The sequence below is a fragment of the Giraffa tippelskirchi genome, chromosome 8 (assembly GCF_054371585.1).
Source record: "Giraffa tippelskirchi isolate mGirTip1 chromosome 8, T2T-mGirTip1v1.2.pri, whole genome shotgun sequence".
Taxonomy (NCBI): Eukaryota; Metazoa; Chordata; class Mammalia; order Artiodactyla; family Giraffidae; genus Giraffa; species Giraffa tippelskirchi.
Genome location: NC_137282.1, coordinates 74,297,090 through 74,310,729, shown reverse-complemented (window position 1 = coordinate 74,310,729; position 13,640 = coordinate 74,297,090). Strand labels below are relative to the sequence as shown.

The 13,640-nt window shown below is 44.3% G+C and overlaps 1 protein-coding gene and 1 long non-coding RNA gene across 2 annotated transcripts in view; one reads left to right on the top strand and one right to left on the bottom strand.

Moving 5' to 3' along the window:
• CSMD1 (CUB and Sushi multiple domains 1) overlaps positions 1-4,833 on the top strand; it is a 1,578,457-nt gene extending 1,573,624 nt beyond the window's left edge. The window contains exons 68-69 of the mRNA XM_081517452.1: positions 3,857-3,989; positions 4,091-4,833. Coding sequence (XP_081373578.1) covers positions 3,857-3,989; positions 4,091-4,250 — 293 coding nt within the window. The 3' untranslated portion in view covers positions 4,251-4,833. The remainder of the gene's footprint in view (positions 1-3,856; positions 3,990-4,090) is intronic.
• Positions 4,834-4,952: 119 nt separating this feature from the next.
• LOC145516306 (uncharacterized) lies at positions 4,953-8,898 on the bottom strand. The gene is made up of 3 exons (XR_014061287.1): positions 6,406-8,898; positions 5,935-6,133; positions 4,953-5,830 (listed from the first exon to the last, which is right to left on the bottom strand). It is a non-coding gene; the product is annotated as an uncharacterized LOC145516306 (long non-coding RNA).
• Positions 8,899-13,640: the final 4,742 nt, after the last annotated feature.

Genomic DNA, 13,640 nt, shown 5'->3' with positions numbered 1-13,640 from the left:
TCCAAATGTGGAAACAACCCAAGTGTCCATCAGCAGTGAACAGATCAACAGCATGTGGCGCATGCATACAGTGGATATTACCTTGAAAACATCATGCTAAATACGAGAAGCCACTCACCAAAAAACACATACTGAGTTCTTGTATTTATATGCAGTATCCAGAGCAGCCAAATCTGTACAGACAGAGAGCAGAGCAGTGGTTGTCGAAAGCTGGAGCCTGGCGTAAGGAGGAGGAGGAGTGACTGCTGAGGGGCCCTGTTCAATTTTAGGGGCGATAGCAGTGTTCTTACATAGGTTGTGGTGATCACTGCAGCATCAAACCCCCACATTTTTAATAGAAAAAAAAAGAAAACCCTTGAATTAAAAGGGTGAATTCTTGCACTCTTGCATTAAAAAGGTGAATTCTATACTATGTGCATTTCTTTCAGCAGTGCTCCAGCCTATAATGTAAACAGACACTCACCTTCATTCTTAAGCACAACTGAGAAAATAGCTGCACACTGCATCTGACTTCCTAGGGCAGCAGCAGTGGTAATAATGTGCAGAAGCGGGGCAGCGAGAGGCAAGGATGCAGGTGGGGGGCGTGGGCGGGGGGGAGACAGTGTCCAGGTCTCTCCTGAGATGGGTTGAGAGGAAATCGGGACGCCACTTCAAAGAGCAATTAGGTAAGACTGAGCAAAGCTACAAGGCACACGTTCTGTTAGGCAGTGCTTCTACTTCTTAGAACTTATCCTGTATATTCAGCCTCCTGCTGATGCATCGCTGTAGAAAGAGGATTTCATGGTGGCATCACAGAGAAATACCAGAAATGGCCCAAACGTTTTTCAGCAGCAAACTGGCTAAATGAATTCTGGTTTAGCCAATTAATAGAATACTGCACTCCTGAAAACAATTATATTCACAAGTGCAGATGGAAGAACTTCACAAATATATGGTTAACTTTAAAAAGGCAAATTTTAAACAATGTAAATAGTATCCCCATATTTTAGGAAAGTAAGAACAGAGACACAGTCACGTATATTAATAGTACACTGTGGACTTCCTTAGTGGCCCGGCAGCTAGGATGCCACACACCCCATGCTGGGGGCCCTGGTTCCATTCCTCAGCAGGGAACTAGATCCCGCATGCCGCAACTAAGACCCGGTGCAGCCAAATAAATAAATACAAAATATATATATATACACACACACACTATACTAGTACATTATGTGAAGGATGCTAAAGCGCAAACAAAAGCAAAATTGAAGACCTTGTTAATCATAAAGAGGAAAACTAGTGCAAAGGGCAAGGCGTGACCCTTTATGTCCATCATCTTCATATTTACTTTTATATCTACTTATGCCACTTTAATTAATATCATGTGCATGTATTACCCTTTAAATTATTAAAACACGGGTAAATAACTGAAATTAACTAGGAGCTCCAGACAGCATAATAATTGCAGAGTCAAGTCAGGAGTTTAATTCAAAAAGACCTTTCATGTTGCCCTGTGTCATGATGTGAGGCCTCCTGTGGCAGGTCCATTATCCAGGATTTTATTAATTGGAAGGCTGAGATCTATTATGGCCAAAAATATATAGTCTTGCTTGCAGATAACAGAAAGTGGCTTCAGTTAATTTAAGCAGACTACAAATTTATCAGGATGAGTAGAGATGCACAGAATTATAAACACCTGGAGAATGAGCCATGGTAACTTAATGGAAACCAGTAACTACTGAACCACTACAAAGACAACACCATTTTTTTCATTTCTCAAATATGTACTGAGCAACTGTTACGTTCCAGGTTCTACTGTAGGAACTGGGGATTTAAGAGGAAAGCTGGCCAGACAACTACCCGGGCATCATGCAACCAATTTTCTAGTAAATGTGGGTCCTGGGGAAACTGTGCAGCTAAGGTTCTAAGTAGTTGAGATGTCCTGGCATTTCATTCTCACAATAAACCTCTGCAGCTGGGGGTTTTCAATAAACCTTTGAGCAGCACTGGGCTCTCCCGGCTGAACAGCACCACCCCTGGTGGCTGGGGTTACGTCTGCACATGGCCCTCAGACTGGACAGGCCTGCCCCGCTGCGGCTGGAACCACCCCCAGGAAGCTCTTGATGCTGTCCCCAGGGCTCTAGCCCCACCACGGCTCCGAGTCTCTGCATCACTCATGCTAACCCCATGCCCAGGGAGGGAGCACCCTGTTGGCTCTGCTCACAAGCCCATCTCCCGGGTGCTGAGATTTAGAACAAATATTTGGCATCCCCTGTGCATGGCAGCTGGTGAATGCACCTGAAAATGAAAAATTAAATCTGAATCACACATGCTGATACAGGAGGATTGCAAAAAGGTATGGTTGATTTACAAGGTGCCAACATCCAGGATAAAATATGTTAACATAAGAACTGGAGGTGGTAGGGAGTAGCATAATCCTGCATCTACTGAAGTTATGTGTACATGTTTGCCCACTCAGTCAAGTCCACCTCTTTGCAACCCCATGGACTGTAGCCCACCAGGCTCCTCTGTCCATGGGATTCTCCAGGCAAGAATACTGGAGTGGGTTGCCATGCCCTCTTCCAGGGGATCTTCCTGACCCAGGGATCGAACCTGCATCTCCTGCATTGGCAGGAGGATTCTTTACCAGTAGTGCCACCTTGGGAAGCCCATCTACTGAAGGAGATGACAATTAATATTATTTTTAAGTTTTTATGAAAATTTCTTTAAAAGGCTATTTAATTATTTTAACTATTTGATTACTTCTTTGTATTTGTGTTTTGTACAAAAAAAAATTGAACAGGAAACATCCCATAAATTCTGGAAATATACTTTGAAATGAGGTCAGCTTCGTTTTACAGTTCTGCTATATTCAGATGACCCCAGTCATAATTAACTACACACGTGCATTGAGTGGTTCCATGCAATTAAGCCAAATACATTTCAAAATTGTGTTTCATAAATAAATTCTTCAAGAATAAACTTATTTGACAATAATCCCTTGATAAATGTTCTCTGATCTGAACTTTTAGTGTTTGCTTCTTCCTCAGTGCTGTGCAGAACTCTCCACTGTGGAGATACACAAGTTAATGATCATGTCGCCTGCCTGGTGTCTGAGATATTTACACTTGCCTTCCCTGTTAATGGACAGAACTCATTTTATAGAAACTTGCTTTATAACATTGACATGTATTTTTTGATGATTTCTAAACTCATAGTGAATTTTGGAATCTATGCCAATAAAGGTAGATTGCACCGAGATATTCACATGTGATGGGTCTCCGTGGTTCAGATGGTAAAGAATCCACCTGCAGTGTGAGAGACCTGGGTTCAATCCGTGATTTGGGAAGCTTCCCTGGAGAAGGGAACAGCTACCCACTCCAGTATTCTGGTCTGTAGAATTCCATGGATAGAGGAGCCTGGTGGGCTACAGTCCATGGGGTTACAAAGAGTCAGACATGAATGTGATTCCACTTCTATAGAGACCTGAACTTCTTGTGTAATTTCAGTGACTTATCCTGGGGCAGGAGCAAACAGCACATGCTACCCACATCTATAGACAGATACAGCCCTGTAGATGCTTCAGTTAGACTTTACACAAATCTGAGTATCTATAGCCATAAGCAAAAGTCAATATAACCACTGCCCCCTTTGCTGTTCTCACAGTGTTGAAGGTCAATGAGGAACCACCAGTTTCTTGTATCTTAGTCCTTAAGATGGATGTTAAAATCTTTCCAAAAAGTGTCAGCTACTTCCCAATGGAATGGGAACACTTTCTGCTTCGTGGAGAGTCTACCTTTGTTTATCAAACCCATTGTAGCTCTGTCTCTGTGGCAGCAGGAGGACACTGCCTGCAGGCTAAAGCACCCTCTCTTTTCAGACCCTGTGAGCTCCGACCAGGACTCCTCGAGTCACTACCACGGCACCAGCAGTGGCTCTGTGGCGGCAGCAATTCTAGTTCCATTCTTCGCTCTCATCTTATCAGGGTTTGCATTTTACCTCTACAAACACAGGTATCGTAGTCCTGCCCTGGGTTTACACATGCCACGTCTCTCCCCAAGCCCTGGCCCTGAGGTCCTGATGGCCTGTCCCCTCTCTTGTCTCCCGCCCCTAGGACGAGACCCAAGGTCCAGTACAATGGCTACGCCGGCCATGAGAACAGCAACGGGCAGGCCTCCTTTGAGAACCCCATGTACGACACGAACTTAAAGCCCACTGAGGCCAAGGCCGTGCGCTTTGACACGACTCTGAACACGGTGTGCACCGTGGTGTAGCCCGCGGGCGGCCGCCTCATAGCCATACCTCCGACGACGGACAGCAGGGACCACAGGTGCCACAAACCCTCCCCTCCGGCCTGGCCCCTCCCGGCCACGAGGGGGACGCGGGCCACAGACAGACCCTCGTCCCGGGAGCGGACCCACCGCCGCCCCTGCTGCGGCCCCAGCGCGCGGCCTTGCCCAGCAGCCCTGCCCGCCTGATGTGGCCCAGCTGCCTCTCAGTGCAGCCTCGGGCCAGACGGTCTCTGGGCCACACGTGGTAGCACCGCAGTATGGGTTCATTGTTTTGTTTTTGTTTTTTTTTTTAATCCCCATGAATATTCTGGAAAAAGAAAAAAAAAAAAGCCCTCCTGAAGAAGACACCTTTCCGGCAGCCGCACACACCTGCAGACGCTTTGCGCCGTCCTCCCCGAGACCGGCAAGCTTCGAGGGCCCCGCAGCTCACCTCGGGGCTGCCCCAGGGCCATCTGCAAATTTCCCAGTCAGCTGTTCTCTCGCAGAATTTTTGATGCACAATTTTTTGCACTAGTGTGTTATGAATGACTAAGATTCTGATAAAAAATAAACTATTTACACGGGGTTTCTACACACTATCCATTGTATATAAGCATCCTGCCATACTGTCAAGCTAAGCATTCCAGCTGCAGTTTAGTTAGCGTGTGATAAAAAAGAAGAAAAAATCCCCAGATATGGCACAGGTTTTAAAAGGAAAAATAATACCGAAGAGATTTATTTTATTACTGCTTTCTTTTAGCTTCACAGCTGTGTTGAATTCATTGAGAAGAAAAAGAGGCCTTTTATTTCCCGCATCCTTTCTTTAGTCTTGCGCCCATCCCGTGATCGTCGATATTCCACTACTTCATAGCAGGAGGTCTGCAGCACTTTCTATGTGCCGTGTACAGATGTGAATAGTAATTTATTTTAGGTCGCTCATGACCTGCCTGTGGGTTTGGGCTCACCACACAGTCTTCCTGTCCATCCTCTGCTGTGATTTCTTTCTTTCGCTGCCATCCCTGTCATTTTCTGTTAAAGGACTGTGTGTTCCTGGGACGCAGTGGAAAAGTTTCGGGATGATCAAAATAGTAAGTGTTCCTTTAGAGGCAAGGAAAAGTCACACCCACTCTTCTTTCCTGATGACACAGTTTAGATATTACTATTATAGATTTCTTCTGTTTCATGCTATATAATCCCAGATGGAAAGAAAACTTTGGTGATTTTTTGAGCTCAAAATTCTTCACAAATAAATTATGAATCATGGTACAAATAAAGTAGGTGTGACTCCCCAGGTAGTAAAAGCCCAGACAGGAAGCAGAAGATGCGGCCGTGAGGATGTTTACATAATAAACTCAGAGATCGTGTTTATTTTTACTTACAGCTGTTTGATAAAAAAGAAAAAAAAAATTTTTTTTTAAAAGGCAAGGCGTATGTTATTATCTGAGTTTTAAGTGCGCATTCCAGTTACTGAGAAGGTCCCCTTTGTCCATCCTTAGCGGCATCAGTACAGACTTGGTTCTTGAGGACGTGTTCACACATAGCTTTAAGACTGATGTGTGTTTGTTGCATGTTTCAATGCAGGGCTTGAAAAGTGAAAAATGAAAAATACAAATGTCAGGATAATAGCTCATTCTTTCAAAAGTTTCAATTTGAACATTTCAGTCACTCTTACCCATGGGGCACTCACTGTTGTGCTGCCTGTTTGAAGGGCACAGCTGTCGGGAGGCATGGCCAAGCTCCGTGGCCCCAGCCTCTCCCACCCGCAGCGTGGAACTCCAGGGTTCGCCCTGGCCAACCTGGCAACAGGACCGAGAGGGCTTTGCAGCCTGGAGTCCTTATGGCTTCTTCTCCTTAGTCAAAGGCAGACTCCTCGCACACCCAGGGAGCTGAAGCAAAGAGAAGACAGGAGGAAGCTGTCGCGTCTTTGTGTGCAGGGGAGAACAGGGTTACTATACATATGAGGTGTATATATATACATACATATAGATAAATATAATAGCGTGTACATATGCGGTTTGAGTCATTCAAACTAGGTGCAAAATGCTGACTTCAGAGTCTGAATCAATGTCTCTCTCCACATCCCTGACCTGCTCGCTGGTCAGTGACGTTACGAAACCCTGACACGACAGGACATAACTACATACAAGAAACCACATACCAGATCAGACGTGATTCTCCTTTGTGTGCAAAGTCAGAGTGTCCTCGGTTGCCAGTTTGGAGCATGTTGTTAAAAAAAAAAGTACCCCATGAAATTCTTGTGCGAGAATTCTGCCCAGTTTCTTCCCAGGGTGTGTGCAGTGTTGATCAGATCCCCGCGAGGTCCTGGACATTCGGTCCAAGCCGTCGGCAAGTGCGCCCTCCGGTCCGGCTGCAGGATTCTTTCCGGATCAGCCAGAGCCCGTGGAGGGCGGGAGCCCCGGACAGGTTCTGTGCTTCAAAGCTGTTCAAACTGCTGCTTGTCTCACACATCTTGCCTTTCTTCAGGCTAGCTGCAATAATTTTTTTCTTCTGTAAAATATTTTGTAAACAACCACACAAAAAAAGCTATTATAAAAAAGGGGAAAGAACGCTGGCATTACGATCAGGAAACCATCGCCATCACCCACCCGTCTCGCCACCTCGCCACATGCTGCTGACATGAAGTAGGTGCAAACGACCTTTTTGTACAGAGATATATTTTTTATGAAGAATTTGTAAAATTATTAAATATGCTGTAATTTTTTGATTAATGTAGGTAAATTGTTAAAAAAATAAATGTTTTTACAATACAAAACTGTAATTTTCCCAATAATGTACAATGTACCATCTCTAGCTGACGTTCAGTTCCGATCCTATTACACATGTATTAATATTAAAGTGACCTGTTAAAATGAACAGTTATCTTTTTTGTCAAAAAAAAATTATACAGAGAGTGTAATATAGCCTGTGCAATGCCACCTATCTTTAAAGCAAATCAGAGTTCTAATTAAATATTTAATTTTAGATTTCTATTTTTTAGTGTGAATTTATTTTATTTTTTAATAGATGCCTGCGAGTCACTAGAAGGGGAGGGAAGGAATGAACAAATTAGTGATGGGTGGTCACTGTATTTAGAATGAGAGTTGATACTTCCCCAAGACACAGCATCCCCGTTGTGGTTCATAAAGAGCACATCTATGAAAAGCACTGATACAGAGAAACAGAGGCTGACAGATTTCTTGATGGTTTTTGACTTAAAATCAGTTAGAGCTTTCAGTTCCCTCCAAACCAAAATCAAGCCTATACTTTTATGATTTAAAAAAAAAGTGTGAGTTCTTTCTGTAAGCCTTCACAGCACTGAAAGCGCCATATAAGAAAATATAGATTTCACTGAATGTTCCAAGGGTCGTGCGTGAAGAAGGCTCAGAGAACACCCCCTCAGGAGCCCGTGACAACAGAGCCAGCTCCCTGCTCACTTCTGGGCTGGGGGAACACAAAGCTTTCCGAGTCCTTGGTGTCATGTGGCGCAGCTAACCAGATGATGTAGTCATTTTCCTGAGAATCAAGTCATTACAGAACAAAACACTAAGCGAAGAATAGCCCCCCTGCGGCTTCCAAGTAACAAAGGTTTGTCATTCAGCCTAGTGTGTAGGTGTCCTAGGATCAGTGGATGTCTTTAAATGCCAAGGACTAAGACCTTGCAGGAGACCCAGCTCCAGACACCCACGGACATTCAATATAATCTAATGAAGTAAGTTTTAACACTGATTCTATAGATGACCTAGCAGAAATCCAGAGACATTAGTGAGATTATCCAAGTATGCACAGTTCAGTAATGCTGACGTTAGAGGCCAGTTTTCCCTTGCTTTAACGTTCTTCTTTGCCATTTGCTTTAACATTCCTGGGGCAGGGAAATCTGTCTGCTCTGCCTCGAGGGTGGGGGTGTGGCACACGGCCTGCACAGGGGATCCTACAGGAGCTGAGTGCACACCAGCCATGGGCGCACGCTCGCTCTGAGCACTCACCAGGGCCCCTTCCGTGAAGGCCTGTGAGGTTCACACTCTTACCAGCTGGGAGCCCAGCACACAGCGATGCAGCTGTGGGCGCCAGCAGAGGCTCCTGGGAGCACGAGATGAAATCTGACTGCCTCCTGGTCTTGGCTGAATCGCTGTCACAGAACGACAGGGGTTTCAACCAAGGCAAAGTGCCCAGAATGGCAGGTTCACGTCTCTGGACGTCACTGCTTCTGAAACCACCTCGGCCCCCTTTTCTTCCCATGGCAGAGCCCTGGGAACAGCCTCCCCATGACAGTTTGTGGGGTGTCAGCCTCGATTCCCCCGCCACCCTGAGCCAGGAACCTCCTCCCAGGGCTGGGGGCAGGCTGGAGCCTTGAGGGCTGTGACTCGAGCCTGGAGCACATTTGCCTGATATGAGGGGTCTCCCAGCAGCCTCCGGAAAGCAGCCACCACTCCCCTCTCCCCATCGCCCCCTGGCCCAGGTGCTGGGCTGCTCGCTCCACTCTGAGTGCCCCCCACACCCTTCCAAAATTCCTTCTATTCAGGACGTTCACACTTGTGCTTCCGCTCCTGTTCAGGAACTCGGTGGTTGTGGCTCCAACTGATCAGATCTAGAAGGTGCCTCCTCCAGGGCTGCGCTGACATAGCCTCAGGGCTAGACTACCACTCCTGCCTCCAGCACAGCTTCATCACCAACACAGGAAGAGCGATAGCCCTGACTGTAAACCCGGCAGCTCCCTTCTGTCTTTGCTGAGGAACAGTAACCAGAGGAGTAAGCAGCTCCTCACGGGAGTCACTCACCAGAGAACAGCGGAACCTGGGTCCAGCATGTCCCACAGGTGGTCAGTCTTTCTGCTCCAGTGCTTCGGGAAGTTCGCAGTCATTAAAAGTCCAGGTAAACTAATATTTTCTCTCCTTGATGTGGTGTGTTCGGGAAAATTAAAGACAGCACTAGAATGGAAATTTAAAAGAAAAAAAGATAGTCAACCACAGTTACTAGAAGCCGAAACTGGACCGTTATACATGTAAAGAAATATTCTATATTCAAGGTTTGTTCTCCATGGGACACTGATACATCTTCTCCCAGACAACTGTCCTGACTTGCCATGACAATTCTTTAGAGAAGATGCCCTCAGTGTCTGGGAAAGCCATAAGACCTGCTGATTTGACAAGTGTTTATGCAGTATTGCTAAATATCAGAATTGAGATTAGCTTTGGAGAGCTCAAGATTGAAAAAAAAAGCAGAATTCAGGCTCCTAAGAAAAGTCCAGTCCAGGAGAGGCAGATACACAAGCAAACAGTCGCAGTAAATATGGCTGCTATGTGGTTGGTATATGCATTTGTCTGTCTGCTCAGAGTGATGCATCATGGGAAAGGATGCCTAATATCTCTGGGAGCGCCATAGGTGGGGAGATTATTGAGAAAGCCTTCCCAGGAACTGTGGTGATTAATGGGGCCCCTCTGTTATTAGGGCCTTCCCTGGTGGTTGAGACAATAAACAATGCCTGCAATGCAGGAGACCCAAGTTCAACCCCTGGGTCAGGAAGATCCCCTGGAGAAGGACGTGACTACTCACTCCAATATTCTTGCCTGGGAAATTCCATGGACAGGACAGTCCATGGGGTCATAAAGAGTCAGACATGACTGAGTGACTGACACTTCCACTTTTTTTTTTTTTTTCTGTTATTAGAATCCTAGGGTCCCTGGCTGCCTTACTGGATGAATGATACTAATGTCCCATTAACATGAGTATTCCACCTCTACTGGCTCAATGGCTCCCCTTGCAGCTTTCAGCTTCTTAGTCCTAAAGAAGCACAGCCCCTAGCTATTTGGGGCATCCCTGGAACTTGCCTTACATGAGTCTCCAAGGTTTGCCATTTCACATGTTCTGTGATGTTTCTTGACTCCTATGGTTCCCCAGGGACTCATCTAAGGAAAAGGTGTTTCTCTCAATGTGCTTGCCCTTGACCTCATAACGCAAGACTGGCTGTCACTGTTCCAGCCATCACAGCCATGTTAGGAAGGAAATCCAAATGCCTGAGGTTAGGAAGAGATGACACCAGCCACATCTCTCGTTTTTGGCTTTTGTATCAAGAAAGCCAACAGTTTCGCAAAGCTCCCCATCTCCCCCCACCACCTTCAACAAACTTCCATTTCCATCTCATGGCCCAGAATCTGGCCACAAGCCACCCAGGGATGGAAAGGAAGGTGGAAAAATAGACAGTGGAAACTTCAGTAACATTAGGACTCATCACCTTGGCCTGGGTCAGGAAGTCCCCAGGGACAGTGTGGGTTTTGATGGTAACAAAAATAAATTGCTTTAAGACATTTTCATCCTTTGAGAATAAATAAAAGATTCCATGTGTTTACCCCCTAAGCAGAAATCAGACTCTAAGACTCAGCCCCGAGGATCTATGCTCACTCACCGGGCAATTCTGCGTCACTATAGGACCTCACTATACATACTGCTTCCCTCCAGCCCACCCGCCCTGCTCTTTAAAACAAAAAGACAAAGACAAAAATGAAGTTATGAATACATGTAAATACTAATTTAGAGAAATTTCTTTATGGGTAGGGTAGCACTCGTTCAGTACCATTCTCCCACTAGATAGGATACACATAAATAAGATCTTAGTAGGAAAAAGATTTGCACTGAAGTCACCTTTTCTTTTTGTTCTGGGGAAATATGTGCATATGCGTGTGTGTGTGTATTTAAACGACTCAAGCAGATGTTTTCAAACAGAAGAGTGGCAGCATTTAATAGCGTATGCCTTTGTGAACAGTTAGCTATGTTGGCATGTGGTTTTTATTACACAGAGAGCAATTTAACAACGTATGGAAAAGTCAAACATATGTTGTTCTAGCTGTCATATCAGCTTAAGAAGTAGTTATCATAGCTTTCTACATATTTGTTTTGAGTTACAGGTACAAAAATGAATTTTCTTTCTCTTACTGCTGTGTTTGAGTCATAGAGTCTAGTGGCAAGTCTGAAATAAGATAAAAAGAAGACCTGTGCTTTAGAGTTTTGTATCAATTTTATCCAGACGCCTACTGAAATTTTTCAAAAAATTAATCAAATACATACTTATGCTTTTAGGCATTATTCACATCCAAGCAACATTTAGCTGGTAATGTCTGTAAAATTACAACTAGCCAAATAAGAAAGTCATAGACTGTTTGTGAAATGCGCCTGCATTAACTACTAACCATGGAAATGAAGAAAAGCTTATTGTTTTAAAAACACTGTTATTAAAAATAACTGCAAGCTTACACAATGAAGGGCTATTACAAACCAGTTCCATGAGGAAGAACCACCAGCCTGCCTCACAAAGCTGATGAGGCTACAGTAAACCCGACACCTCTCTGGGTATGCAATGGTGGAATATGTTGCAGTTGGATAGTAGAGATCGATAATCTTCATGGAGTTGATATAATCTAACCTGTTAATATTATGAATGAAACCAAATCCTAATAAAAATGAATCTGTGAGAAAACAAAGGACAAGCCTCTACATTAGATAGATATCAATATAATAGATGGCTACACGTGTACATCTGTAAATGACTAAATGGCAAAAATAAATGAAACAAATGTTTGAGAGCAGAAACAGTCACAAAACTGAAAGTAAAATTGCATAATCCTATTCAGCCATTAAAAATGTTTACTGTGCTGTGCTTAGTCGCTCAGTCATGTCCGACTCTGTGCAAGCCCATGCACTGTAGCCCACCAGGCTCCTCTGTCCATGGGGATTCTACAGGTAAGAATACTGGAGTGGGTTGCCATGCCCTCCTTCAGGGGATCTTCCCAACCCAGGGATCGAACCCAGGTCTCCTGCATTGCACAAGACTTTACTGTCTGAGCCACCAGGGAAGCCCGTGAATACTGGAGCGAGTGGCCTATCCCTTCTCCAGGGCATCTTCCCGACCTAGGAATCAAATTTGGATCTCCTGCATTGCAGGTGGATTCTCTACCAGCTGAGCCACAAAGGAAGCCCAAAAATGTTTACTATAAGATCCCATAGCAACATAACATAGATAAAGGCACTGTGAAACTTAGAACTGATTTATGTGACAACTAACTAGAAGGCCATCAAATGACCAGAAAAAGCAGGAACTAGAGTCCTGTGTGTCTTATTGGAGGGCAGCAGACTCTGGATGTTAATGTTTTCCTGGGTTTGCTGTAATGCTTTAAGAGTAAAACTGGGAAAATAAAATGTAGAAAATCAATGAGCAAGAGTGAAATAATATTTTCCAATCACTAAATTTACTTATAACAACTGAAAATCTGGTTTACTGGAAACAGCTGACCCTGAAAGATCCACCTACGTACACATCAGAGTCATGGATGGGGCAGTTACAGATTCTCAGAGAGACCTGGAGGCAATTTATCATTACTTACTTTCTGACAGTTCAACTGGACAAAGCTTTAAAAAAACAGTGTGATTAATTTTTCAGTTCTAAACAAGTTTTGTATCATGATATGAACTCCCAATTCAATTAATATTTATATTTGGTCAATATTTCACATTTTATGAAAGAACTTAGTCTTGGAGTACTATCATAGTTTATAATAGTCTTACCAACTCTGATTTTTTCCAGCTCCAATATACACCAGATGATGTAACTCCTTTTGTCATTTTCCTGTAGACACGTGTGAGCATGTGCAGGCCCACGCACACACAAACACACACACACGTCCGTGTTACTCACAGCCATCTCTGTATTCTTGTCCTTGTTCTGGCTGCCCTCTATGACTTTATCTCATTATTACCTTTACATCATATTTCCCCATATTCTCTAAAATGTGTCCTATTTTGGGTATAGAAGTGGTATTTATAATCAGAAGATTTTGGATTTAAATCCCAGCTGTGCCACATGCTAGATTCATGATTTGGGGAACATACCAAAAATATTCTCAAGTATAAAAGGGGGGATAATGATGCATTCCATTCATGGATGTAATGAGAAATAGAAACTACTCAGATTTCAGAAACACTATTTTGGGGCATAAAAATTCAATCTTTTTAGGAGTGATTTGATAGAATCTTTAAAAAAAAGAAAAAGCACATTGATTAGGTTAGACCAAGCTGGAGTAACAAATAGTATCCAAATGCTAAGCAGTAAAACAGAAGTGCATTTCATACTCTCCAAAGTTTGGAGCAAGTTTTCAGATGAGAAGTACCATCCAGGTCACACTCTGGGCCCCAGGAGATGCTGGCTCAGCCCCTTAAGGAGAGAAAACTGGCTAATGAACATGTAGGAATGCTCACCTGAACTGGTAGCTTGACAGGCTGATGAGACACCTTCACGTCACCTGCCTGTTGCAGGGGCAGGAGGTCGCGGGCTGTGATGGTCACTGTTTGGGGGCACCTGGTCAAAGGCGCGGTACTGCTCAAACCGTCAAGTACCGCGTTCAGAGC